We start from the raw sequence: 27,792 nt of genomic DNA, 5'->3' as shown, positions 1-27,792 counted from the left end.
TGTGACAGTTTCGGAGTTGCCCAACGTCACACTAGATAAAGTCCATCCTGGATGAACATTTTATCGTTCATGTTGAAAACCACGTCAGTAAAATTCCACTCCATGTTCCATGGAGGTCACTGGAAGACTGTCCTCCCAACTGCTTGTCACTTAGCAACGTCTTCTCTCCGATCATCTTTCTCCCACTCCATCCGTATCTGCAATCTTAGAAATGTGTCTTGTCTTTCCCATCTTGACACTGAGTAAACGTTCTACTCCACATTCCCTGCCAGGGTCCTTCCTGTCTCTTCTGCAGCACGCTGCTGAAAGGTTGTGAAGTGAGGAATGTGCTTCATATGAGGCAAGTTCCATCGATGGAAGTCCTAAAGCACTTACCACCTAACATTCAAGTACACTGAATCTTCAGCAGGGCAGCAAGCCGCTGGCCTGACAAGGGCCAGCTCTGTGCCCTTTGACCTTCCCTTCTTTGTTCTTTTTACCTTTCCCCCCATTAGCTTGGGAAACAAAAAACAAAAAACTTAAGAAACAAAACAAAAAGCTTCAAAAAATGTTATCAGGATAGAAATTTATTTAAATCCAAAATAATATGACTATAGTTAGAATAATGTAATAATTATCTAAAGGAAATATCATCATTGGCTCTGAAATAGTCTAACAGTGTCATTTTTCTGGAGTCAAAAACATGTAGTAAGAATATACAAGGAGCAAAAATACAGAAGCAAGCCAGCTGAGTGTGGAAGATGTAACAGGAGGGGTACACTAAGATATCGTAACAATCCAAACAGGAAGACAAGTATCAACAAGCTGTCTTACCTCTCCAGCCCTGGACAGTAAGTCAGTAACCCAGAATGAAGGAATAATAGCACGTGGTTAACAGGACAAATTTCCTTCTAATTTGTCACCGTAACCGATTTCTTTGCTTTTTACCATGGGTTCCATCTTGTTGACAAAACATTTGGTTTTATTTGCAAAGTGGAGTAAATAAAATATCCTGATCAGAGTGCTCAATTTTGTTGAAGGTGTCAAGGTTCAAACATTAAAAGGTCAACTGGGCTAGTTAGTAGAGACCATTGGGAGTTTGTTAAACAGATGAAAGCAGCAGCATTTAAAATGGGTAAAGTTCCCAGGGATTGGTGTAATGTAGACAATCAAAAGCAGACAAATGACCTTCGATTAAACCCATTACTTCTAGAGTGAGCTAGAAGGAAGCTCAGGACAGAGTTTGGTTCCTAACAGTGTCCATGACCACAGAGCACAGTTCAGAAGGTCTCCTCCTCCCGCAGAAACTGGAACACAGATGAGAAGTCTTTCTTTGAGTAGCCCTTTGAACACATCATCCTGTATATCTGATGGGCCAGGCTTCCTAGGAAAATTGGAGTCTTGGTGCTGGTGGCAGAGTCTTGAGCTAATCCCAGATCCTAAATCAAAGGCAGAAGGAAGCACATTGAGACTTGTGGATGACTCATTTTGAAACTGGGCTAGGCTAAAGAGAGATGTGGGTAGAGGAAGGAAAACAGAATCTGAAAAAAAAAATTCTTCCACACATTGTGTGTGTGCGCATGCGTAAGTGTGTGTGTGTGTGTGTGTGTGTGTGTGTGTGTGTGTGTTGTATTAGGTTATCTGACTATGTGCAATGAAAGATATCCAGCATGTTTTCCATCCTTTGATGCTGAGGGTCAAACCAAGCATACCCCCACTAAGCCACGTGCTCACCACATGTCCAGGTGGTGCAAACACGTTCCCACTGAGCTACGTGCTCACACTGAGCCTCATGCCCAGCCCCTATATTAAGGGCTTTTACCTTCACATAGCTGGAAAGGTGCTATAAACAGATCTTGATCTCTCAATGTCTGTACTCCTGTTCCTTCAGGACACTTATTGATTTTGTTTTTAGATAGAATTACTGTGCAGGAAGAATTACATAAAAATATTTTTCAAATGTGTGTGGTGGCACATGCCTTTAATCCTAGCATTTAGAAGACAGAGACAGGAGGATCTCTAAGTCTCTGAGTTCAAGGCCAGCTAGGTCTATAGTGTGAGTTCTAGGACAGCCAGGCCTACACAGAGAAACTCTGTCTCAAAACCAAAAAACAACAACAACAAAATAAACAAAACAAAACAAAACAAAACAAAAACCCACAAAATCAATCAATCGAACAAAAAGAGAAATGTTTTTTTAAGTCTGTGGAAATATGTATGACTGGTATAGAAACAGAGACAGTCCCAAATAGTACTTTACATAATATACACCATGATAAATATGACAGCTGCCCCTGCAGAGACCCAGTCTACTGAAGAAAGATACTCAAGCGGGACTAGTATAATTTGAGGGCAACAGTACCATTATGGGAGCCCAGGAGATAAAGTCCAGGGTGCTGGGTAAAGCCTTCTGGTCAAAAAGATGGCTGAGCACAGAGCGAAAAGATGATGTGTTCATTAGGTAAAAACACTGGGGTTGGGAAGAACAATCCTGGTGGAGAGAATTGTGAGTGGAAAGGTGTGGGAGTGAGGGAGAAAGAACAGTGAGTTTAGCACGGCTGCTGCAGAGAAGAGCAGAAAAGGTTAGGGAAGCAAAGACCAAATTATCAAGGCCTTGTTAGACAAGCTGCAGAGAGACATTAACCTACAAGTAACTGTGAGCTATTACAGGAAGGGACCAGAAGTGACATTGTAGCCTACTCTCATTATCATATGGAAAGCCATCAGAAGGATCAGCTGGGGAAGTCTTGTCGTGTATGGAAATGAGGTGCTGCCATGGGACTGGTGGAAAAAAAAAAAAGAGGCATGTGAATGAATTCAAGACATACTTGGGAAGTAGAGGGGACAAATGTCACCATGGGCTCAGCATCTGAGTGAATGTGTGGTGAGCTCTAAGACACCTAAAGATCTATTGGCCTAAGTATTTCCTGTAGTAGAGAGGGCAAATGAAATGAGGGCAGTGACTAATTTACACATAAACCCCTTAGCACTCTTAAGTAGGCAGATCTATTCGAAACCCAGGTATATTTAACACAAGAGCAGTTAATGTAAGTTTATAACGAAGAACAAAATTTTATTAACTTTATACTATAAATAAATCCAAGCCTCAGAGAAAAATCTCAGCACATCCTTACACAGAAATATACACTAATTTTTAGTGAAAAACTTATGCACTGTTGTAAAATTTTTGCCTTGTAGGACAGGAGGAAGCTTTGTTGAATGTGTAGTGTGTGAGAGAAGGGTAGGGGAGATTGAACTGTTGTATATTTCTTCTCTCCCTCCCAGCTAATCTCTGCATTTACCATACCTTAGCCATGAGTGTTGTTCCAAATCCACCTTGGTAGTTATTAGATGAGGGGACTCCACCCATAACCCCGGGTACAGGGTTGTACGTGTCGCTGGACCAGCATCGTCCTGAGCTCATATTCAGGATTTTAGCCAATAGTTTTGGGTCAAGGCCTGACCTGTCAAAGGTCAAAGAAAAATATTAAATGTCAGAATGTACAGGTCAAGAGTGGCTCATTAACATGTGAGGGGATTCCACCTCTTTGTTCCTTCACTATAAATCTAAAATCCACACCGAACTGAGAGGCAGAAGAGTCACTACAAATCTGAGACCAGCTTGGGATAGAGGGGTGTCAGACCGACTTGGGTTACAGAGTAGGAACCTGCCTCAAAAAATCTAAAATAAAGGCCTGGAGTGGAGGCCATTAATCCCAGCCCTCTGGAGGCAAGTAGATCTCTGAGTTCAAGACCAGTGTGGTCTACACGGTAAGTGCCAGGACAGCCAGGGTTATAAGGAAACGTCTGTCTCAACTCCACCGCTCCTTCCAGAAAAATCAACACACCAAACAACAATAACAACAAAACAACCCACAAACAAACCAACCCAAGCCGAAATCAAAGCCAAGTGGCGAATCCAATCTTCAATTATGTAGTATTAAGAGTTGGCGAATCCAATCTTCAATTATGTAGTATTAAGAGCTGCTGAAAACCTGCACTACCCACCATAAAGAGTAGAAAACACACAGCTTCATCACAATGCGAATGGCTTCTCATAGTCAAGGGTTCTGTTGTCTCTCAGATACTACTGCTTTGTCACCTATGAACTTTAAATCAACTTGATAATCTACACTCACATACAAATGATTGATTCCAGATAGAAATACTGACGACTCGGAAAAGTCACAGTAGTCTGGGTGGCAGCGCCGCCATGTATGTTTTTTCCTTTAGTTTTTATGAGAGTAAATGCAAGAGATGAATGAAGAACTGTAAGACCTGCTTAGGAGAAGTTATCATTACAAAGGACAGTATTTCCTGCCACACACTCTTCCTTATTTATTAAGCCTTCATTAGATAATCTTGCTTATGAAGCAAGTCTGCCCAGAGTGGTGACATATGCTATCTATTCAGAGACATGCGCTGTAGTTCTGGGTCACCTGCTGATAAGGTTACTGATCCTGATAAAACAAAGCTTGCCCGAGCGGAAACATCATTTGTTCTCTCACGGGCTTGACGGCATGAACGGCTGCTCAAGGCAAGCTTAGGAACAGCAGCACAATGCCCATCAGCTTGAGTCTAAGGATCTCGACACAGTTTGGGAAGCCCCGTTTTATTAAGTATCACTGAATCAAGTTTCAAATAAAATCTTATATTCAGCAATTTATTGGTTTCTTTTATGCAAAGGACCATTGTAAAACAACTGTCACAAACACTTTCTACTTGGTCTTAAGATCAATCTCTTTTAGGAAAATAAAAAGATTGGAAAGAGACACCTGGATACATGTTAAACTGCACCTCAGCACTCTCAAACTGATTACTGTATAGTCTACTCACTACAAAAGCTGAACGCCCAGACACCAAAGTGTTTCTCCAATGCTGACAGCCAAGATGTGCATGGACAGATGAGTTTGCATGGTGGCTTATGAGGATGGGTCCTTTATTAAAGATTCTATCAAACATAAAGATTCCATCTTAATTGGCTCTCATACATTCTGTCCAATAATAGACAGAAGCCCAACTATTTGGGTCTTTTTGAAATATCTAAGTTTGGCAGAGCATATTAGTGTATGCCTAACCTTAGCAAGTGGGAGGCAGAGGCAGGAAGATTAGGAGTTCTAGGCTAGCTTGGGCTACACAGCAAGTTCCAGGCCAATCTCAGCTATATTAGACAGTGGTTTACAAACCAAGGGGGAAGGAAGAAAAAGATCCACATTTGCTGTGTGTGGAGTTGCAACAAGCACTTTGTTTTTCAGTATAAATAAAACCAAGCTATCAGTGTGACAGAAAGACACATGACATGGGAAAAAAAAGATTCTTAAACATGCATCCATAGAGCATATTTTCAAAGGAATCAAACATTTTAGGAGAGTCCTACCATCTTAGATTTAAAGATATCACATTTAAAGCAGCAGCCTTAACTCCTCTCTTAAGAACCTTCCAGGTTCTGCTGGCTAGTACTTCACAGGAATCTTTTTTTATTGCAAAGGAGCTTCACACTGTAGCATTTGCCTGAATGGTGAGTTAAGCCTATTTCCCTAACTTTCTAACACCTTCGGCTCTCCCTGGAGAGAACAACCCAGGGAAGACCCTGGCACTGACGCACGGAGGCCTCCTTTGCTGAACATGTCACTGTCTAGAGGCATCTGAAGGGCACATGAGCACACATAAAATCAGGTGGGAGCTGTTTCTCTCCGTGCAGACTCCCTTAGGGTGTGCTGCTCCCTCCCTGCCCCCACTCTGCAGCAAAGTGCATCATTAAAAAGAGCAAGTGAGGAGTGTTTTGCATTTCCTCCTTCTGAGGCTTCTTCAGCTGGCACACACAGAACTGACAGTTAGAATTAGACAGGATATTAAAATCAGTTACTGAAGTCCTCTGCCTTCCTCTGTGCCCAAGGCTTGTAATGGTCTGAAACCAGCTAGAATACACAGTAATTGTCATTCAGAGAGTCTACCCTAGAACGTCATGCTTCACTGGAGAAGACTGAGTTTCCATTTGAAATCAACAAATTAATCCAAGACAGGTATCTGAAAGGGCAAGTTTAATAGGAAGCAGCTACTGGGCTCTCAACCATGATAAAATGTTATTGCTGCTTCCCTGTAAATTGGCTGGGAACATATGATACTTCTGCATAAGAGCCCCATTGCTGCTCAGGAGATATACAGCTCAAGCCATCAAAAGGATGACAGTCTGTCAGTCCCCATAATAACTTGCCACTGGACGTGGTTCGGGAGTGTGTGCATGCATGCTTGGGGCTTTACAATTGCTGGGATGTTCTCTGATATAAACAGAATGAATTCATTGCTCTGACTGCATATATAATGCAGCTCAAATAAACGACACTATGTCAAACCCACTCACCTCTAAAACACGAGAACATTAAATGAACTTTTGAGAGAAGTAAAAAATGATGCATCATAAACTGTTAAAAAGAATGGAAAGTATAAAAACCCTTTGCCTTGACCATAACCAAAATTTTAGGGGCCAGAAGTTTGTTCACTCTCTACTTTTTATGGATCTGTACTAGTATTTAGTAAGAACAAGGACTGGGTGTTGGAATAACAGAGCTGGAAAGAAAACATCTAAAGCTACGTCCATTTTAACCAGCCACTCCCTGACTCACTCATGCTTGCTGACTTGTGTGTCAGTTCCAGGCAGGACCAATGAGACAACAAAGAAGCTGAGCATGGGCTGTGCCTGCGAGGGCAGGTGAGGGGAGAGCCACACCCAGGGACGGCCATGCACATGCATCCTATATGGAGCTTACATTCTAGAAGGGAAAACAACCACAACCACAACAACAACAACAACAACAACAACAACAACACACACACACACACACACACACACACACACATACACACACACACACACCCAAATCCTAACCACCTCACAACTTCAGATGTCATTAAGCTATCCTGGTAGTGCCAGGAACTACCTTTAAAAAGCAACAAGGACTGACTCAACCATCACAATTACCTAATGGGGGTTGGTAGCATTAACAGTTTATAAATGTGGGGTGGACATACAAGTACAGCTGGATGCAAGTTACACAGACTCTTACCAGCCTGAAACTCACCGTGTGACTGTGGGTGGTGACATGACAGTCAGCAAATGTGTAGTATCTTATCAGTTAAATCCTATAAACATTTTGATGACCAACATCCTGCAAGTTTTCTGTTGTCTAAGGTATAAAAATTAGAGTTTTGCCAGGCATCAGTAGTGCATGTCCTTGATTCTATCCCTTAATCCTAGTGCTTGGGTGGCAGAGGCCGGAGGATCTCGAAGTTCAAGGTCAATCTGGTCTTTGGAGTTCTTTGAATGAGTTCCAGGAAGGACAGCCAGGGCTACATAGAGAAACCCTGTTCTGAAAACCAACCAACCAACCAACCAACCAACCAAACAAACAAACAAACAAACAAACAAACAAATGAGCTTTAACTTCTGGGTGCATTAACCAAGAAAGTAAAAGTGACCTGGCAGGAAACACTCTTTGTCAAGAGCTTTCAACTGTCCAACAGAAGCAGCAGCGTTTGCAGTCAGGTTTGGTGTAAGACCACATGGCAGCCACAGGAGAGACCTGGGCTCCACTGACCATGAGGATCACTTGTTAAATCGCCAGTGTTTCTTAAGAATCAGTTCCCAATGGGGCAAAATGAAAAATGAAACAACAAAATGCACACTGGCAATGTTGTAAGTGATCACAGACACAACCTTGCTCGTGCAATCAGGGTGACTTCAAAGCTATAAAAGGGCTTCAGAGCCCTAACTAGGAGTCCAATTAGGAAGGGAAACGATCTAATAAAAAGGAATCTCAAAGTATATTATATACCAATATTTTTTGCACTTTTTTTAAAACAACATTTAAAAAATTTCAGTAACATCTATAAAGACTCACTATAAAAGAGCAAGGGTCAATCCAATTTTTAAACTATATGATTTTTTTTATTCTCCTATTAAAGAGAAACCATATTCTAGAAACAAAAAACTGCTTATGAGAATAAAATTAATCAGAAATGATCACTTCACTGGAACAGGCAACTCAATTTGTAAATGTTGACATTAATACTCTAGAAAATTCCACTGGTGGGTGAGCAGAATATAAATGCCTCTGAACCACTTCATGCTGTACTTCTCTGTGGGAATTTACTACTTGGGGGAATTTATGCTTGCGGGTGCCAATTTTCTCTTTCACCTTGCAAAGCTCGATAAATCGTGGCCACTCTCTTCATTCTATTAGAGAACAATCCTGTCATCTTAAACCATGTCTGTAAACCATGATGGAAAGACAGCAGCTGTGGGGCAACGTGGGAACCACCAGTGATGAGAACAGCCTTGTTCCACGAGGTCATCTCAACAGCCAAGGGAAACGGGCAGGCTTCTGCCTTGCTTCAAACTTCATAATGCACATTTAATGTATACTTGTCGCTCTCTCTTCTCTCCAGTTACTACACCACAACATATATTATGCATGTTATGTTAAATATGTTATAAATATTTGTATGTATGTATATACTTAAGAGTTTTAGAAAAAACTAAAATTTTTCATATTTTTCAGAGTCTAGAGAGAGCGCTGGGTTCTACTATACCATGGAACCACAGAAAAGCTTTCTATTTTCAAATATTGTTTTTTCATAGTGGGTCATGGCCAAAATAAGATAAACTACTTTTCTGCTACTAATGTCCTTATGTGGGTTTTACACCACCTTTAATATCTTCCTTGAGAACCAACGCAGTGACCAGTGCCGTTCAGCTCACTGTTTTCTTTGTTCAGTTGCTGCTATTCCTGTTGCTCTTTATTAGCTGGCATCGATGGATTTGTAAAAGCACTAACCCATAAGTTCCATCTTATTTCTTTAAATCACACTTATGTGTGTATGTGGGGGGGGGGGGGCTGTGTGTGATCAGAGGACACCGTGTGGGCCTCAGTGCTGGCCTCCTTCCTTATGGATCCTAGTGACCACACTTAGGCACTTCTACTCTTACCTGTTCAGCCATCTTCCTGTCCTCAAAGCCTCATTTTACCTATTTGTCTGGCCTGAGACTCTATATAGACCAGGTTGGCCTCCAACACACAGAGATCTGCCTGCCTCTGCCTCCCACGGTCTGGGATTAAAGGTGTACACCACCACGACCAATCCAAAGCTTGGGTTTAGAAGAGCAAATAATCATGGCACCAGAGTTTTGACAGGAAAACTATTCAAGAACTATCAGAAGACACACGATTGTGCCTACGAAGCGCCCTGTGTGTAAGGGACAAACCAGTGAGGACTAGTGAGGACAGGGCATGTTGTGAATCTAGGTGCGAAACTCCGTTCACACAGGCTCTTGCTTTCATGGTCTAGTCCCTTATTCCAGAAAAAATAAGAGTAAAATCAGACATATAAATTAAGATGGATAGTAATTCTGTTGTAAGCAACAATTAACTTCATATGCATTTGAGTGCCAGAAAATTTTGGTTTCCTCTTTTATAAAACTGGTCTAGAGAACCACGTGAAAATAAATAACAAGGTTTTCATTATGACCACTACCAACTGTCTGAAACTGGCCACAGCACAAATATGGCGCTCTGAAGGCTCCTGTGCACAACAGTTTTATTAAGGCTTTGTACAGATGTGCCTCACCATCTTATAGACATTTGGTTCTAAAATGTAAATGGTATGGGATATTGATAAACCAATTAGCACTGATGCAAAGCAAATTCCTCTTTTATCTCAATTACAACATGACAACTTAATAGGTCAAGATAGTTTAACATCTGAGACGGGCAATTCAATAAAACAACAGCATCTTGATATGGTAATTAAGAGGAAATGTGAATCCATTACCATGTTTTAAAAATATCTCAAGTACTTTGGCTCTTTTTATTGCTTTTATCAAAAGCTTCGGCCCAGGCCTCTCTTCAGCACTTGCTGTATCTGATAAGCAGCTGGGACATGAAGAAAAGCTAGGAATAAAGAGACTTGCACACGCTGAGAGGTTCTCGAAAATAAAAACAATATGTATTTATTATACTCATGAAACACTAAAAATACTACTAATTAGGTGATTAATCTTATGTAGCATTCCCAATCCAAAGGATTAAAGGCTAAGATTAAGGCATTAACCTTAAGCATTCTAGAGAATGATCACTGGAAAGAAAAACAGAATTTCAGACTCACTTTAAGCAAATAATTCGTGAACATTGTATTTTTAAAAGATACATCCTAATCTAGAATAAAGAAGCAAGTTAAAGCAAAAGTTATATGCAGGAATCATACCTTTAGGAGTGGAAGCCTGGTTGTCCTGTTAACAGACCACCAAGAACCTTGCTAGTACAGATTCTGAGAAATATGTTTAAAACAGGCATATAAAACTAGTTACATGGCAGCACAGCCCTTGAATTCATTACACATTAGAAGCACATTTCATTCAAATCTGTCCTAACAGTGCCAAAATGTGTTTGAACTTTACAGTTTTTCCATTTCAGTATAATAGAAGATATGGAGCTTCCATAAAGAAACATACTATAACTTTAGTGCACAGTGCAATACATTTTATGGCTGAGGCAAAGAGTGTCGATGTTCCCTAGGGTCCTATTGCTTGTCCAATAAGCAACGTCTATCAAAATTCAATAATGAAGCACTTTCAACATGCTCCTGAACCAATTCATTTACTCTCATGAACATCATTCTTTTAACATAAAACAATCAAACAGGGAAGACAATGAAAGTTGTTAGTATATGAAAATGTTCTCTTCAACAAACCTGATTCCAAGGTTCATAGCTTCAGCAGTTCCAATCATACTTATAGCCAACAGCATGTTGTTGCAGATCTTTGCAGACTGAAAATAGAGAGCTTTAGTAAGGATCTTTATTTTCAAGTTATAACTTCTTAAAAAGTTTTCCTAATCCGAATCTATGGGGGTTCTCTCTTAAACCAACCAACCAACATTCAGTTGTGGATTCTCTCCAGGAGGTAAGGGAATGTGGTTCCGTGTATTTCCCTCTGAGCCTAACACACTGTCCTCAGCAGAATTCAGGGTCTCTTCTACTTGGTAATAAATGACATTACTACTGTGGCCTCAACACTCCAAGGATGAATGATCCACACAGCACTGCTCTCTAAGGCGTGGGTTTACATTCTAATCTGGAAATGGAATGGAATGCTGTATGAAAGGGGACAGACAAGCAAAGGAGCAATGGACGGTAAAGTACGTGGTGGAGCAGATAGCGGAGCGCAGGGAGAATGCAGTGAATGTGCGCATGTGTTAGGAGTGGGGCAGGAAGAACTGAGTCAATCTCAGAGTTCAGTACTAGTCATCTCATCACTAAAAACAGGGAGGGTGGAGGAGGCAGAACCAGAAATCAAATCTCTGAAGGTTAGGACATGATGTAAATAGGCAGGAAAAAGATGGACATCAAGGTAAATGGTAAATAAATATGAGGATTGACTACAGAGAAGCATGGACTGAGCCGAGGAGTAAAAAAGCATCACTCATATCTGTGTTCTAGGAAACGTGGGCAAATTTGATAGGTAAGACTGTCAAGTGGGGGAGAAAACTTAAAACCGGACACAGTAGAAAACAGAACCTGCTGGCCTTCTGACCAGCAAACTAGGTATGGGATGACAGGAGAGGAGAGTCAGGTAACCTGTGGGATGATCAAGATGGTCAACAGTGGGATTGAAAACTCACACAGCTCCGAGAATGGTCAATTCAGCCCAATAAAGATACCTTGTTGATATGAAAGTCTCAAGCCCACCGACTGGGTAAAACCATTATCGGGAAGAACAGAGTATATGCATGCATTCAGAAGTGGAGGGGGCACTTAGTACTATTAAGAGCTCAGTACTGACAGCCATCTAATATTTCTAAAGGAAGTGATTTGTTTTTCAAAAATATTAAAGTACATGGGTTACTTCTCCTCACTGTATTGATATCTGCCCAGACCTAAGAACAATAATGAAAAATCAACTTATCCCAATGTAATGTAGAATCCAAGCATGGAATCCTCACATGAACCAAGTAAAGAGGGGCAGCATGCGGACAGAAGAAAGAAAGGACATTTTACACAGAGTCATGTTATTTGTGTGGCAACATTACCTGTCCAGTGCCAACAGCTCCACAGTACACCACATTGGAGCCCATGCACTCCAGCAACTCTTTGGCAGCAGCAAATTCATCTTCAACTCCTCCCACCATAAATGTAAGGTTTCCAGACTGAGCAGCTCCCACACCTGAGTCATTTGGAGAAAAGAGATTGAAGTAAAACTGCTCAAGTAAAATATCCAAATGATGGACAAACCTAAAAACCAAATTTAAATCCTTTGCTTCAAAAATGTCTTTCTGCCAGGCATGTGTGTGGTTCTACAAGTCTCTGTAGGAATGTTCCAATAACCAAGTACCATGGAGGTTAATCATAAACTCCAAAGTGACCCATACCCGTCCTTACATACTTGGTTTACTGGGGCCCCAACTAGCACCACAGCCACAGAGGAGCCTGCTCTAAAGATAGCATTTGAGGAATGTGGCTCACGAGCTCCTTCTCCACAGTTCACCCACCTACTGGTTAGATCTAGGCCTGTGTAGGGATTCAGGTAGCAAGGCTCTTTTCAAAAGGAGACACTGTTGCTTATCTAGATGACTCTCACATACATTTTCTGCTACCATCTGACTTTTCTCATCAATGGAACAACTTCTTAATTTAGCCTTGTCTTTCTTCATTGGAGAAAGGCCACAACTTTTTAAGTAACCATGAAATAAAAATTTAAAATTACTGTGTTTAATATTGCAATGTCTTTGTTCATAATTTTAAAGTTAGATTTTATCATTCAAAAAAGTATGTGGATAAGCTACATCAGTGCAACTCCTGTTTCTGTAATTACTACAGCTTTCTTGCAACTAGAAGCAGGAAACTATAGCAGTACCACGATCAGACCAGGCCATCAGAGCCAACGGCTACAAGTGAGGACCAGATCTTCAATTTAACTTACTCCATGAAATATGGTTTTTAAACATTAACATTAAATTGTCAATACTTAGCTATTGCCAAATCAAGTACTTTCTCTTTCCTAGCTCATATTATCTTTAACCAACACTGAAAGCAAGTCAGTGTGATGTAGCCAAACAATCTTGGGAATGCATTTCTTACATGTAGAGGCCTTGAGCGCTTACAGGAAGTTAAATTACTTCATTTCATAACAGCATTAGATATATTTTGGAAAGGATTGTGTACAAAAAAATTATTTTAAATTTTGATAATGACATTTGAGTGACTGTCATTTTGCTAGTTTCTAATTTACTTCACCAAGATGGTATGCCATTAATGTTTTAGGATTATTTTGCTCAATTCATTATCCATTCTTATTCAAACCACATAACCACGCTGTCTCCTAATTCTGTTGATCTGACCTGCAGAAATTAAGTAGACAATTTAAGTCAAAGCTTACAAACAAGCCGAGCGCTATCCATCATAGGCCCAGTAGCGCCGTATCTAGATTACAGACGGCTAAATAGCTTCAGAGTCATTTATTGAAGAAAAATTAATGCTGACAATGGTTCTCAGCTGGTTAATCTTTTGACAGGTTCACTTTCTCACTTGTTCAAACACATATTTCAAAAAGAAGAAATAAGTTACTTAAGCAAGAAAAGCTCATAAGAAAGAATAATTTATCCTTGGTTCAAAGTCCTTGGCAGTTTCACTCTTTCCCTCTGGACGCTGTTCCTATTTCTGACCTTATCCCAACCTATGCCCCAATGCAGTGTCTGATTAAACAGTAATTCTGAAAGCTTTGGCACTTCTTGGGACCAAATCCTATCATCCCACACACTCCTTAACACCGTCAAGCCTACTTCAGTGTGGGGCAGAACTAACCCTAAGCTAGCAGAAAGGGAACGTGACCCTGTGTGTACATGGAAAGGACATCTGCAGAGTTGCACCTCCAAAGCTTCAGAAGGTCCCTCCTGACTTCTGAACACACTCTACATCTGAAACACTGGCCTCTACCACTTCAGATCTTTAGCCTGTATTTTCCTTTATATAATAATAATAATATACATAAAACCAACTATATTGTTTTAGTTCTATTATAGCATTTACCATATATTATTAAAATCTTTGATTTTCTTTATCTGATTTTTTCCTACAGGGTCAGCAGGAGGTCTTTCTTCCTTATGTCAGTATTCCTATTGTATACTGCATGGTATATTCAATAGATGGCTGTTTAAAAAATAAATCAATAAGCATGGCTCAGAGAATAAAGGCTCTAGAGTTGTAATAACTGGTTTTGAGAGTAATACTTGTGTGATAATTCTGAAGTAACTCCAAGACAGTGTATAAAATGGGAAAGGTATTAATACTTTATAGAGGAGCTGTAAATACCACTTATAATCTGAGTGTGTGATATAGGCATTTTCCCTACCTGATTATCTAAGTAATTGTCTCTTCTAGGTTAGTTTTAGCCTTGCTTGCTGAATATTAGCTGCTGTGGGCTCACCCCATAAGCAAGAGAAGCAGGCTGGTCTAGTTAAAAAGTTACACAGAAGCCCATGTCTGGTTAGAGTTTAGACTACAACACAGTAAGCTGGGTGTGTTGGCCACACTTGCCATGACACTTGGGAAGCTAAGGTAGCCAAATCATGAATTCTGACCAATTTAAGCAACAAAATGTGACCTGTCTCAAAAAAGTAAGAGTGGGGAGGGGAAAATCACCATGAAAACCTTTTGGAAAATCAATGACAGTTGAGTGTATCTTCTGGGAAGAGATGGGAAATCCATCTGTATTTGCTTATCATCCAACACTGGGTACCTAATAAGCATCAAGCTGTGTAGTCAGCTGTAGGCTGAAGGCTTACTCACATGTACCCTTGCTTCTGACAAGTTATACACCTGTGACCTGGCCACTCTTTCTCCCCCTGGTTTGTGCACTTGTTCTCCTTCTCTCGTCTTCTTCATCTGTCCCCCACACAACAGGAGCTCCCCTAGAATATAAATCTAGCCCATAGCTCTTCTCTACTCTCAGCCATCCCAAAGCTTCCCATCATGCTCAGCCTAAGACCCAAAGTCCTACAAAGCCCTAAGGGGCCTCTTTTATCTTTCTGTCACTCATGCTTCAAGGCACTCCTTATCTCATCTCAAAGCCCAGTGCTTCTCTTATTCTTTCTTTTCAGTTTGGTACATTCTTCTCCAAACTACTCATGATGAATTTTCTGGTAATCCAATAATGTGCCTCTTCAGAAAAGCCAGACTTATTACTTATTAACTTTCCTGCTTTAACTTACCACCCCTACTAATTTCAATACCTTTATTTGTGATATAATTCCCCATAGGAGCATCATTTCTGGGAAGGTGGAGACAGCTGACTCATGAGGCATACCCACAGAGCCTAGCACAAAAGAGATCTTCAGTAGATGACAATTTACCCAGAAAAAGACAGAGAAGAAGAGGTTGTAATTCCAATGTGTACTATAAAAAGTAAGTCATCCCCATGACTACAGTGTTAAAATGTGTGAGCCAATAATAAGTAATTAGAACATGGAGGCATGAACGGACTAATGTAGCTTCAAGGACATGGGTATCTTATGAAATGATGAGTATGGCCTCTCTCATTCTTACCCACCCCTAAATCCTGCTCCTCCAAGTCGTGATGGCCCTTGACAAATGACAACCCTTTATTTTGGATTTCCAAACCTTCAGAACAATAAGTAGTATTAAAGTTCTGTCCCTTATAGATTAACTAGTCTCTCCCTTTTTCTTGGAGTAGTGCTGCTGGTGGTTACTAGGCATCTAGTTAGCAGGGTCTTGAGCATATCAGAAAAGCACTTTACCAACTCTATATCCCTAGTTCCCAGTCTCTAAAATACTGCTAAAGCATCACAAAGTGGATGAAGACAGACACTGAGATACGGTACTGACCAGGTGAGGCCTGTTCTCACAGAAACACTCAGTGATGCTAAGGGTTTGCCAAGCTTTTCATCACTCTAGCAAGCCACTTAAATGCTGCCTGCTCTACCTACTTCCAATCTGTAGGAGCACTCAGACAACATGGTCCTGTGATCATCTGAGGTTTTCAAATTGATACGAATCCACATTCAAGCACGTATGATGCTAGCACACAAAACTGGGGCACACCTGACTCTGTACAATAGTTCCCTATTAGAAAACAGAAAGGCTGATCATGATAAAATATAATGATATGGTATACTACTTATTATGTATGATGTAATACTTTACACTTTGCAAAATAGCTTAAGTCAAACTGTCTAGTGGCTGATATTGTGCCCACCTTGAATCCCAGCACTTGGGAGGCAAAGGTGGGAGGATCTGAGTTCAGGTCAGCCTGGTCTACATAGTGAGTTCCAGAATAGCCAGAAGTATATTGAGAGAGCCTGTCTCAAAAGTAAGTAAGCAAGTCAATAAATAAATAAAATGTCCTTCGGTGGATTAAGCCCACACCCACCCTATATATTCTGCTTTATTGCTGCTTGGCCTTTTAGCTAAGAACAAGTATAAAAAAAAAGGATCATTTTTTTTCTTATATACATATATTAACTAAATCCAACAAGCTTAAACCCTTGTAGCTGCCTTTAAAGCTTCTAACCATCTCTTGTAATCATGTCTTTAGAAATTCTATTCCGTACTCCTAGAATAAAAACAATGAACTCAATTATACAAACAAATAAAAAAGCAAATGCCCAATCATTCAAAACAGACACTAAAACTGTGACGTTCTGAATATGCTTGGCCCATGAGAAGTGCTACTATTAGGAGGCATTGCCTTGTTGGAGGAAATGCATCACTATGGGGTGGGCTTTGGAGGTCCCTGGTGTTCAAGCTCCACCCCCTTAGGAACACAGTCTTCTTCTCTTTGCTGCCTTTAGATCAAGATTTAGAACTCTTATCTTTCTCTCCAGAGCCATGTCTGTCTGCATGCTGCCATGCTTCCTGCCATGATGATAATCGATTGGGCCTCTGAACCTGTAAGTCAGCCCCAATCAAATGTTGTCCTTTATAAGATTTGCACTGGTCATGGTGTCTCAACACAGCAATTAAACCCAAACTAAGACAAATACTCTGCTCTTAAAAGCCACGGGTATCTATCACGTTTTGGCAATGTGAAGAGAAACGTTCTTATGCCCAAAGTCTAAGTTGGCCAGTCTTCCTATTTTAAAAGCAGAGGCAGTTGACACACAAAGACCCCACAGTTGGAGACCCACCATTCAATGGTTTTTCAACCTGGTACCAGCTCTTACCACTCAGGGAACACAAGATTCACTGCTAATGGGAGGACAAGGGTAGGAAAACCCATATAAGCCAATAAAGACCAGTTATATCCAAGCTACAGAAATATAAATGTTCACAGACTCAAAGAAGAAAAATACCATCATCAAGTTAACTATTCAGTGCTTAATTGTTAGGTAAAAGGATTCAATGAATAAACATGTTTCCCAAATCAAAAATGAAAATGTTTCCTGGCATTTGAAATATGAATATTCCAGGAAATCTAAAATGTAAAGTCCTGGGAGACACAGGACTCTCTCCAGTCCCCAAGGCTACACCTATAAACTCCCACATCTAAAGCTCAGAGACCATTGTGGGAAAGGAACAGAAGGATTCTAGGAGCAGAGGAACAGGGAGTTTGCTCTCACGACTGTGTCTCCTAGGAGTATCAGAAGCAACACCCCAAAAGTCTCACCAACATGATGTGTAAACAGGAGCTGAACTAGACGGCACCAGCAGCCATGCTAACACGGACAAGGGAAAGCTCAGAAGGCCAACCTTGAACAGAGAACAGTAGCTTGCTTAGGAATGCTGAGTGGGAGAAACTGTCTTCCCAGGGAAGAGCACAACTGATTATCCAACACCAAATGGCAGCCCTAAAAACACACATATGAGTAACATGCACACTGAGCATATGATATTTAGGAAATGTATATATGTACTTACATAACAACCATTAATGAAAACGGGCTAGGAATCTGAAAACAAGCTAGGCCAGGTATTTGGGAGAGTGTGGGAGTGGGGGAACAAAAATCTTACAACTATAACAGTAAAAGAGAAATTAAAGATCTAAATCTAACTACAGAGATATGTTCAAAAAATAGCATCACAGGACACCAGGGTCAGATGACAGATGGCAATCACCACCAAGTACTTCCTTCCTTCCTTCCTTTTGACCTCTATTGTTGAAAAGGCAAAAGACATATCAAGAAATCTTCTCAAGACAGGTACATGGGATCTGGTAACATGGTAAATATGTGCTCTAATACCCATGGTAATCTGTCTCCTGATTTGAAGCAGTTCCGTTTAAGAACCAGAGCAGGCTGGTGTCTCAGACGATGCCTTCCTGTGAGCACAACCAGCTATAGACATCATTACTATCACCAAGCAGACCTCGGCGAGTCATGCATGTCCCCCAGCAAGTCAGGGGTACTTTCTCTGAAGAACCTGCATGCTTGCCTCAGCACAGGACGTAAACTCCCCACTGTTACCTCTCTCCTGTGATCTTGCAGTTGTAGGAAGCAGTGGATTGTTAAATTTCCCCTCCTTAAATCAGTTCTAATTTTTAAATCTTCACCTTTCTTGTCAATGAATGATAGCATTTCTACCCCTGCCACAAAGGCTACCTCCCTGTGCACACTGAGAATTGTGGGTTTCTGTGCACACGCGCTCGCTGCTTCTTCACATGAGATTATCCTCCTCTGCCCCGTCCCTGCTCCTCTCCAAGGCGGCACTCAGTGTGAGAGCTCCAGTCTTGGCTTTCTTTTTCTACTCTGAGGGGCGCTGGTAAAAGCTCAAACCCATGATTTTCCTGTGGTGTGTGGCGATGTGAGACCTTTCTGGGCATGAGCTCTTTGAAAGTGAGTGAGGCTAAGTTCCATCTAGCTGTCCGCAACGTATACATTACCAAACCAGTGTGCTATAAATGATAAACGCCATTGCTGTTCATCAGTTACACACAAAAAGGAAGCCTCTGGTGTGGAGCAGCGCGATTCTTGGTACCTTCACTTAACACCATATAAAGAAACCCGAGTGTGTGTGCACACAGGGACATTATCATAGAGCAGTAAAAATGAAGACCCGTGATTCAAATTAAGTGGCCTAGGTGAAATCTCCACTCGAAACACTGGTGGCTCAGAGAAATCCTAATACCACTAGGCCTTGGTTCCTCCATCTAAAATTTCAGATTCAAAAGGTGCCATGCTTATGTGGAAGCAGCAGAGGGTATAAAGGAAAAGTGTTTGACACAGTGAACCACAGTATCATAAAATGTAAACGTAGCAAGTAAATCTATTCAGCCTAAACATGTCAAAGTCTTGGGCCTGAGAGTACCACCGAGCTGAAATTTGGAAATTGGCCTTATTTAAAAACAGCTGAACCAAGGATAGGTAACCTAAAAGAACCTCGTAGGAATCACAAATGAGCTGGTTTCTCCCACAACCATCAGAAAGAGGCCTTCAAACCCAAGGAGAGAGGAAGCTAACATGTAAGCTCAGCTATATCTGCCTTTAACATTGTAAAAGCCAAGCTGCCAAAGCACTCTCTGGGAAAACCCAGTAAATCACCTAATTTACTCAAAAGAACCTAAATGTTTTAACCAGTCTGCCTTCAAAAGAGATCAAGAAGAGGGCCAATGGGACTTGGGCTGCAATGTGAGCTGTCTTTAAAATGCAATTGTTCTAATCATTTTCTACAGATGCAGCCTCACAAGGGGCTGCTGTCACAGGGACCATTTACGACTTGTTATGGTGTCTCTATTGTTTACCAGCGTCATTCCCTGAAAAAAGGCGACAGCTGGGACAGAAAGCTGCTACTCAACGAACAATATAATCCCGTGAAAGTAATCAACAAATTTAAGGGTGTTAATTAACTTTACACTTTATCATGTTCAATTAGTTGTCCTTTCTAGAAAAGATTGCCGTGCACAATCAGTTTAGAGCGTGCCATGTTTGATTTGTAAGTGATCACTGTTTCTGTTTCCGAGCCCATGTCAGATGTTCTCCTGGGTTTTGGTGACACAGATGAATGGCTCTGCACATGTTAGGGGTGATCTGGTTTAACATAAGCCAGCATAACATAGCCCCTTGTTAACATTACTTCTGGCGTAGTCCAAGCTGGAGACGAGAAAGCAAAACCCGTTCACAGCACTGTTCTGGAGTCTGATAAAGTTTGGTTAGCCTTTCCTGAAATAAACAAAGACAAATACACGGCAAAATAAGCAATTTTTCATCATTATTTTTCAAAGTAAGATTTCTCCTCCAGGGGCACGTTGGGATCATTTCCTCCCAGCAAGCCCTCGAAGCTCGGCCACATTATACACAAAGCACTACAGTGTCCTCGAGCTTTACACAATGCAGACAGGCTTTCCCACGGCAGCTAAGTGGTAGGGTGGTGCTCAGTACTGGCCTGTAGGAAATTCTGTAGGAATAACTGTAACTGTTAGAGCCAGAAGCTGCATTCTTAAGAGTAGGGAATCTGCAGGGAAGTCCATTAATCTATAAATGCAATCTGTTCTCACACCCACCTTTAATGTACCTGTTCCTGCTCACTAATAGGACAGGGAGATGCTCATGATGAAGCAACAATATATTCACTGTTGCATTTTAATGAGAGCCACTACAGCTATTCTGAATTGATAAATACAGCACATATCAAAATATTTCAAAGCCACTGAAGAAGCAAACAAAACTTAAACATGAGGTCTGGCAAGAGGTGTCCATTTTTATAAAACAAAACAAAACAGAAACAGAAACAACGGGCACGCGCCAATCTCTTAACAACAACAACAACAAAAAGCTATCTATGAAGGATTTTGAAACACTGCCATAGTTGTCCCTTGCTGTTTCTACTTCTTGCATAATGTACAAATTAAAAGCATATAAATGGCCACAGCTGGTTAGCTTGTTACGGCATTCACAAGGACAAAGCCAAACTTCTTTAAAACAGAAAAGTTGTTAACTCTGAAAGCTAATAATGTCCTAAGTTAAATATTAAAGAAGGAAATTATAGGCTATATCTGAAACAGCTGAAACCACAATACACAGCAGCAGAAAACATTTGTTTTCTGCAGAGGATCTGCAGGGAGAAGAGAAGCGGTCGATAGATCCTTAAATTGGAAGCAATAGCCGTCTTCTATCCCAAGTTGGCAGCTGCTACATTTGCAGACCTGGTTCATTATTTACCCATAATGACCATCAAGCTGCAGTCAAAGTCAGATCACAACAACTGTCAGCAGCTCTTTTAATTAGCCTTGTTTGAATTCAGATAAATATCACAATAGCCCTGCTCATGCTGAAAGAGCAGCAGTACGGTCTGTGGTGCTCGCACGGCTTGGGAAGAGCAGGGTGTTACAGAGAGTCGGAAGAAAGGAAGAGTGGGTTTAACTGGTAGGCAGTCAGAGCATAAAATGGTTTACCGTCATTTTGTAAATCACTTAAAAGAACAATCCCTGACATCTTCCCAGACTGAGGTGGTGTTCAGTGCTGAACTGCAAAGGAACTCCAGGCTCCTAAGAGCCACATGTCCAGAGTCTACAGAGAACTAGGACAATCCCTTTGGAGAACACTGAGTTTTGAAGTTCTGTCTCTGGACACAAAGTGGCAGAGCACATCCTAATACTGTAAAAATAAAAGCTCATTGTGTAACCACTGTATCTTTCAGCTTTAAGAATAATTGAAAACAAAATAAGCCTAGTATTATGTAGCTTATAACTTTAGTGCACTTTTATTTTACCCTTTAAAATGTCTTTTTAAAAACTTATCTTCTATGATGGGAATTGGGTATTTTCATGCACATTTCATACTCTTTTCATCAGCCTTAATAATAAGTTTAAAATGTTAATAATAAAGTGTTGGTAATCCAATTACTGCCATATTCCACATCAGTCTGGACCCCACCACACCATCTTACTACAAAAGAAAATGTGATAATTATTTTCCCTTTACTTTATCAAGAACATGTTGCAACTTTAGAGGAAGGAAAAGTGACAGCTGACAAGCAAGGATGACCTCAGAGGGGGAAGCAAAGGGCACAATGACCTAACAGCCACGGAGTGAAGAGGCCACAGAACTGATGAGGAGGCTGAGCAAACAGGCGCTCGCGGCTAACCAGGGGCCCGTCTCTGAGCCCCACTTGGAAATCCTTAGAGAATCTGAACTCTGGGTTTCCAGGTGGAAATAGTGGAGACGTAGCTGCTCATCTTATGAGATGCTGAGGATCCTTTCCCGTGATTCTTGCTAACTCCTCAGCCACTGAGTCTCATTCTACAATCATTTCTAATGATCCGAGGCACCCGCAAGGAAGGAGAGATAACCACCTTTGCACGAGCGTAAAGAACACAGTAGTATTTTGCACCCACCTGGCAATCTCTTTACTGTAGCGAACGTCAAGTACTAAAACTTTAGAGTAACTACATTTACAGCATGCAGCGAGCCGTGTATAGGATAAAGGCAACTATTTACTTGAGTGCTGACTAACTGTTAAGTGAAGAGAACCTCCATCTGGTTTTGTGAGAATCACAGCAGAGTTGGATTTCTTGTCTTGCTTTCCTTAAAGTGATGCCATATGTAACAACCTGCCGTGGAAGACAGGCTTTCAGCTCCTCATCCTTTAATTCCACCTACCTCTCGACGGCAAGCACAGACAAGAGCTACATCCAACATGCTGCTTGTTGTTGGCCCTCACAGGCACACTTCAGCATATTCCAACGTTTCCCCTGCATCTTCTCCAGTCACACCCCACGTGGTTCTTCCTCAGGCATGGCCGCTCACATGTACTAGGAGCCGCACTGGGAGTCTTCACTAAGACTGGCGCCCCAGATCACTAGCCCTACAGGACTGTGATGAAAATTTACAGAGAGAAATTCAAGTTGGGTTTTGTTTCTGACTGGTATAGTTTTCCATCCTCCTCCTTCTGATAACAAATCCAAAAAGCATGAACAGAGCACCCTGTCCATATGGCAACAAAGCCAAAAGAATTCTGCAGCAAGGAGAAAGAGGCCCAAACAGTACCAGGACTGAAACCTGGTTTCTTTCAGCTTGAGGGCTACCCCAATAACTTCCTAACATGACTCCCCTCACCCCCAAAAGAAAAACGTTCCTTAAAGGTTTTGTGGTTAACTGCATATCATGCTAAACAGACAGACGCATAAGCTTATAGTATTATGCAAACATAGCCTGAGTTTTTCTAAAGGCTGAGAGACACTCTTTCCAACTTATTTTATTTTCTAAAAGTTCTTACTGTTAGATCTGGAGAGATGGCTCAGCCATTTAAGAGTACTTTGCTCTTGTAGAAGTTCAAGGTCCACTTCCCAGCACCCACATGGTGATATATAACCATCTGTAACTGCAGTTCCAGGAGATCCAATGCATTCTTCTTTTCTCTACAGGCTCCAGGCATGCATATGATCCACAAACACGCATAAAGGCAAAACACACATAGAATAAAAATGTTTTAAAAATCTAAAACTACATTTAAAATTTAATATTATTCTGATGATGATGATGTACTTGGGTGCTTTGCCTGCACATATGTCTGTGCACCGTGTGTGTGCCTGGTGCCTGCTGGGGCCAGAAGAGGGCATCAGATTCCTCTGGAACTGGTGTGAGCCGTCCTGTGAGTTCTGGGAACTGTACCTGGACCCTCTGCAAGAGCAGGCAGTGCTCTAGCCACAAAAAATCTTTTCAACTTTTCCATTTCTTACTAAATTTTCTTTTCAGGGTAGCTCAAAAGTTGTCTTCTTTGGGGGAATGTTAAGAGTCACATGACTTCATGTTCCCCTATTTAGCCACTAATTTCTGGGATCAGTTTCTCTGAATTAGTTATACTCCAAACTGCTGCAATAAAATACCTAATAAGGACATCTTAAGGAAAGAGAGGTCGATTTCTGTGCACATTTGAGGCTGTAATCCATGACAGGAAGGAAGAAACAGTAACAAGAATGTAAGGCAGGCATCACACTGGATCCAGGAAGCAAAAGTAGTGAGTCTAAGACCCTATATGAATGGGGTCATCTACAGTTAGGTGGCCTTCCTACCTCAACCCAATCTGGGTATTCTCTTACAGACATGCCACACGTCTCTAGATGACTCTAGATCCTGTCAAACTGACGGTCAAAATTAAACACCACATCCGTTACTCACATGAGTGGGTACTTCTGCTCCTCTTGGAGCACAATTCTGGACCAGAGTCCATCCAGCTGCCGACAGCACCAGCAGCACTTACTCTACTGTATTTATACTCCACTTTCGGCTCAGAGACAAGATCTTGAGGCACACTGTTAATGGTTTTCTCATTCAATTATTATATTCTTTTATGTCCTTAGAACAAAGCAGAGTTTCAACAAAACCGTATTTTACGTTTCTCTAATTCTCAATTATTATCTTGGTTTGGTTCTGTTCATCTATCACTTAAAATATTGCAAGTTTTAGTTTGAACCCAATCCTCACTTACTGCCATGAGGGTTGTTCAGCTTTCTCTCTTCTTAAAAACGCCTGCACCTCTGGCCTTACTTACATGATTTGTTGCAGGTTAGCTCCTTACATTCACCTCAATGGACCTGGCACCCCTGCCAAACTAGATTGATCCTTCTTTCCCCCAGAAAGGAAAAAAAAAAGATCACCCAACGAGTGGTCTTCCTGTCCCGGTATGCTGCCTCTGCGTGCATGCCCTACTTTGATACACTCCTTGGGTGTTTACTTAGCTGGCGAAAGTGTACCTATTCTGCCTTAGTGGCATTTGCAGATGCTGCCCCTGGGGCCATGAAGACAATGCCCACCCATGTGAGCATCACTCTGTGAACACCACTCTCAAGCACATCACTCAGCCTCCCACCATCAGGCACATTAGCCACTTCTGCTGTTTACCTGTTTACTCTTTCTGGATCTTAAGTTCTTTGTATAATACTCACTAAATAAATCAAGGCTAAGAAACTGACAGAAAACACAGGCAGGAGAGAAATAATGAAGAAAATAACTTAGGGAAATGATGAATTGAATTTTAGTAAAAACAAAGAAGTACTTTCTCTTGATTTGTTATCTTAAAAAAACTTTCAGAAGAAGTGTTAGAAATATACATGATCTATTTACAAGCCGCTAGTACGTTCTGGGCACTGCAGTGTCAGGAAGAAAGCTATTATGATGCACTGCATGGTCAAAGAGTGAGACAAAAGGTCAATCTTTGGATTAAAAGAATTTCTGGATGACATAAAAGACCCCTTTATCTACAGAAGAGTATGCACATGACAATGAAGGACAAGAACAAGCTGACTCTTTTACAAAGTCACAAAACCCCACGCACAGGTGGGAAAAGAGCCCTCACAACCCCGTTACATCTCCGCTTCTGAAATGGCCTTGCACCCACAGTCTCGCCCAGGCCAGGAAACTGCTTCTCCACCCAGCCTTCCACACAGCTCTGAAAAGCACAATCTCTTCCTACCAACATGTTGGCCACCAAGTTTCTGCTCCTAAATTCTGGAGGAGACGCACACAAACCACAGTACCTACATATATGAATTCTGTTATGTGACAATTACAGAAAATTTGCATCCCCCAAACTTTTTTACCTGGGTGTTTTGGCACATTCCTGTAATTTTAGCACCCAGGAAACAGCTGCAGGGGGATTACAGATTTTGAAATCAACCTGGGCTCTATAGAATACCTTTGTCTCAGAAAAACAATACCAAATCAAAATTAAACCCTTTTTATTTAAAAAAGAAAAACAGCTAATGTGCTAGAAGTAGAACACTGAGCTCAGTAAGGAGGCGCTGGCCCTGATCTCAGTCCCTTAGTTCTCTCTTTTGATTAGTATTTACATAAGCATTGTTTCTTCCTTTTAATTTTAATCCTTCTATTTAATTTAAAGTGGACCACTCATAAACCACAGACAGTTGGGCCTCCTTTTTAAAACCCAATCAGAGAGGATAGAGAGAAGGCTCAGAGATCAGTTAAGAGCATTTGTTCTTTGTTCTAGTTTTGTCTTTATTGCTGTGATAAATACCATGACTAGCAAACTGAGAAAGGAAGTCAGGGCAGGAATGCCAGGCAGGAACAAGGAGGTAGGAACTGAAACAGAACATGGAGGAGGGCTGTTTTCTCTCTTGCTGTCCTCAGCTTGTTTTCTTATGCCACCCAAGACCGCCTGCCCAGGGTGGCAGTGCTCACTGTGGGCTGGGTTCTCCCTTATCAATCATCAATCAAGAAAGTGTCCCACAGACATGCCTACATGCCAGTCTTAACAGAGTCATTTTTCTCAAAGGAGGTTCTCTCTTTCCAGGTGGCCCCAATCTGTTGTCAAGCTGACAAGAAACTAAATAGCACAATGATATTCCAAGGACCTGGGTGTGGTTCCCAGCACCCACATCAAGCAACTTAAAGTGAGCAGTCTGGAACTCACAAAAAAAGAAAAGAAATGGGAAGAGAACAGAGGGGGAAGGAGCCAGACACAAGGCCCAACCTGTAATCCCAATATTTGAGAGGGTAAGTTTAAGTTCAGGCTAGCCTAAACTACAGGGAAGAAATCTGTCAGAAAAAGACAAAACAAATATCAACATTTAAAATAAACATTTTCATTTTTAAAGTTGCTATTTCTTAGAATTGATACTGTCTATCTTCTCGCTTTCTGAAGCATGGTCATAACAGCTGTTTTAAAGCCTTTGCTTGATATGAAACATCTGTGCAAATCTGTGGTCGGTATCTTGTCTTTTCCCTGGGGAATTTATCAGCCTTTCCTGGTCTTTCTGTGTCATGTAACTTTTTAAGGCAACATGGACATTTAGAACAACATAACATGTTATGAAACCCTTAAATTTACTCAGAGTCTATGAAAAACAGTACATCTTGGATGTGTGGGTGTATGTTTCACCAGACCACCAACCAGGCTAGAGGCAGGCTGGCTGCACACTCCAACCTACCTTTACAGTCCTCTAAGTATTCTTTGTTTCTGCCTCACATGCAAATCTCCCAGAAGACAATCTGAAATTCAGGAGACAAGTTTTCGGTGTACTGAGGGTCAGAATCCTGATATATAGCCCAGTAGTAGACCCAGAAATTCATATACAACATTCGTTTTTGATGTTTCCTCTTGCACCCCTAATAGTTCAATACCTACCCCCAACCCTGCTAACCTTTGACTAGAAAGTCTTGTGCTTTGGTAACTAAGACTGGCCCTGGGGCCAACAGAAGGAAAAGAAAAAAAAAAAAAAAAAAAAAAAAAGAAAACCACAATATATCCCCTCTATCCACCGGTTCTGCTGAAGCCAAAGGGGAAACGGCCCTCACAGCTTTCCATGATCTGATGGGCTACCAAGGCCACAGCCAGACTGAAACTCCAGGAGTAAACTAATGGAAGAGCTGTGAGAAAAGAGAGAGGGAGGGAAGGAGAGGGAGGGAGGGGGAACGATAATTTACTTTCCTGTTTATTCTTTCTTATTCTTGCTAAAATTTTCTTTTGTGGGGAGTCTTCCTTCTGTGGCCTATGTGCAGCCAGGGTGCGTGCTGTGGGGCTGAGGGCAGGCTGGGAGCTTGTTTTGGGTTTGATCTAAGTCCTGTTTCTCCTCTCTGTCTACCTGCTGTCCTTCACTTTTCTCAGTCCTCCGGCAGTGGCTGCCTGTATTCTGTCCAAGAGCTTTGGACATGTTCATCAGAAGAAAAAAGAATGAATATGTTTACCCCATTGTTCCAGAACTGGAACCTCCCCATCACCTTGAAGGAATCTTCTGTTGGAAGGACTGTATTCTAAATTGACAGCTAACTCAGTATTTTGACAGCAGTGTTTCACTGTCTTCTGCCTTCAAGTATTCTTATCAAGTTGACTACAGACACAAAAGACCACATGCAC

General features: G+C 41.3%; 1 protein-coding gene across 1 annotated transcript in view; it reads right to left on the bottom strand.

Annotated features, from left to right (window-relative positions):
• Positions 1 to 548: 548 nt before the first annotated feature.
• The window catches only part of HIBADH (3-hydroxyisobutyrate dehydrogenase), a 93,322-nt gene continuing 66,078 nt past the window's right edge, over positions 549 to 27,792 (bottom strand). Inside the window, exons 5-8 of the mRNA XM_080931853.1 lie at positions 12,063 to 12,196; positions 10,726 to 10,802; positions 3,287 to 3,443; positions 549 to 1,418 (exon numbers count right to left, since the gene is read on the bottom strand). Coding sequence (XP_080787979.1) covers positions 1,260 to 1,418; positions 3,287 to 3,443; positions 10,726 to 10,802; positions 12,063 to 12,196 — 527 coding nt within the window. The 3' untranslated portion in view covers positions 549 to 1,259. The remainder of the gene's footprint in view (positions 1,419 to 3,286; positions 3,444 to 10,725; positions 10,803 to 12,062; positions 12,197 to 27,792) is intronic.

The sequence above is a fragment of the Micromys minutus genome (genome assembly GCF_963924665.1).
Source record: "Micromys minutus genome assembly, chromosome: 18".
NCBI lineage: Eukaryota > Metazoa > Chordata > Mammalia > Rodentia > Muridae > Micromys > Micromys minutus.
This window is presented reverse-complemented; position numbering and strand designations above follow the sequence as displayed.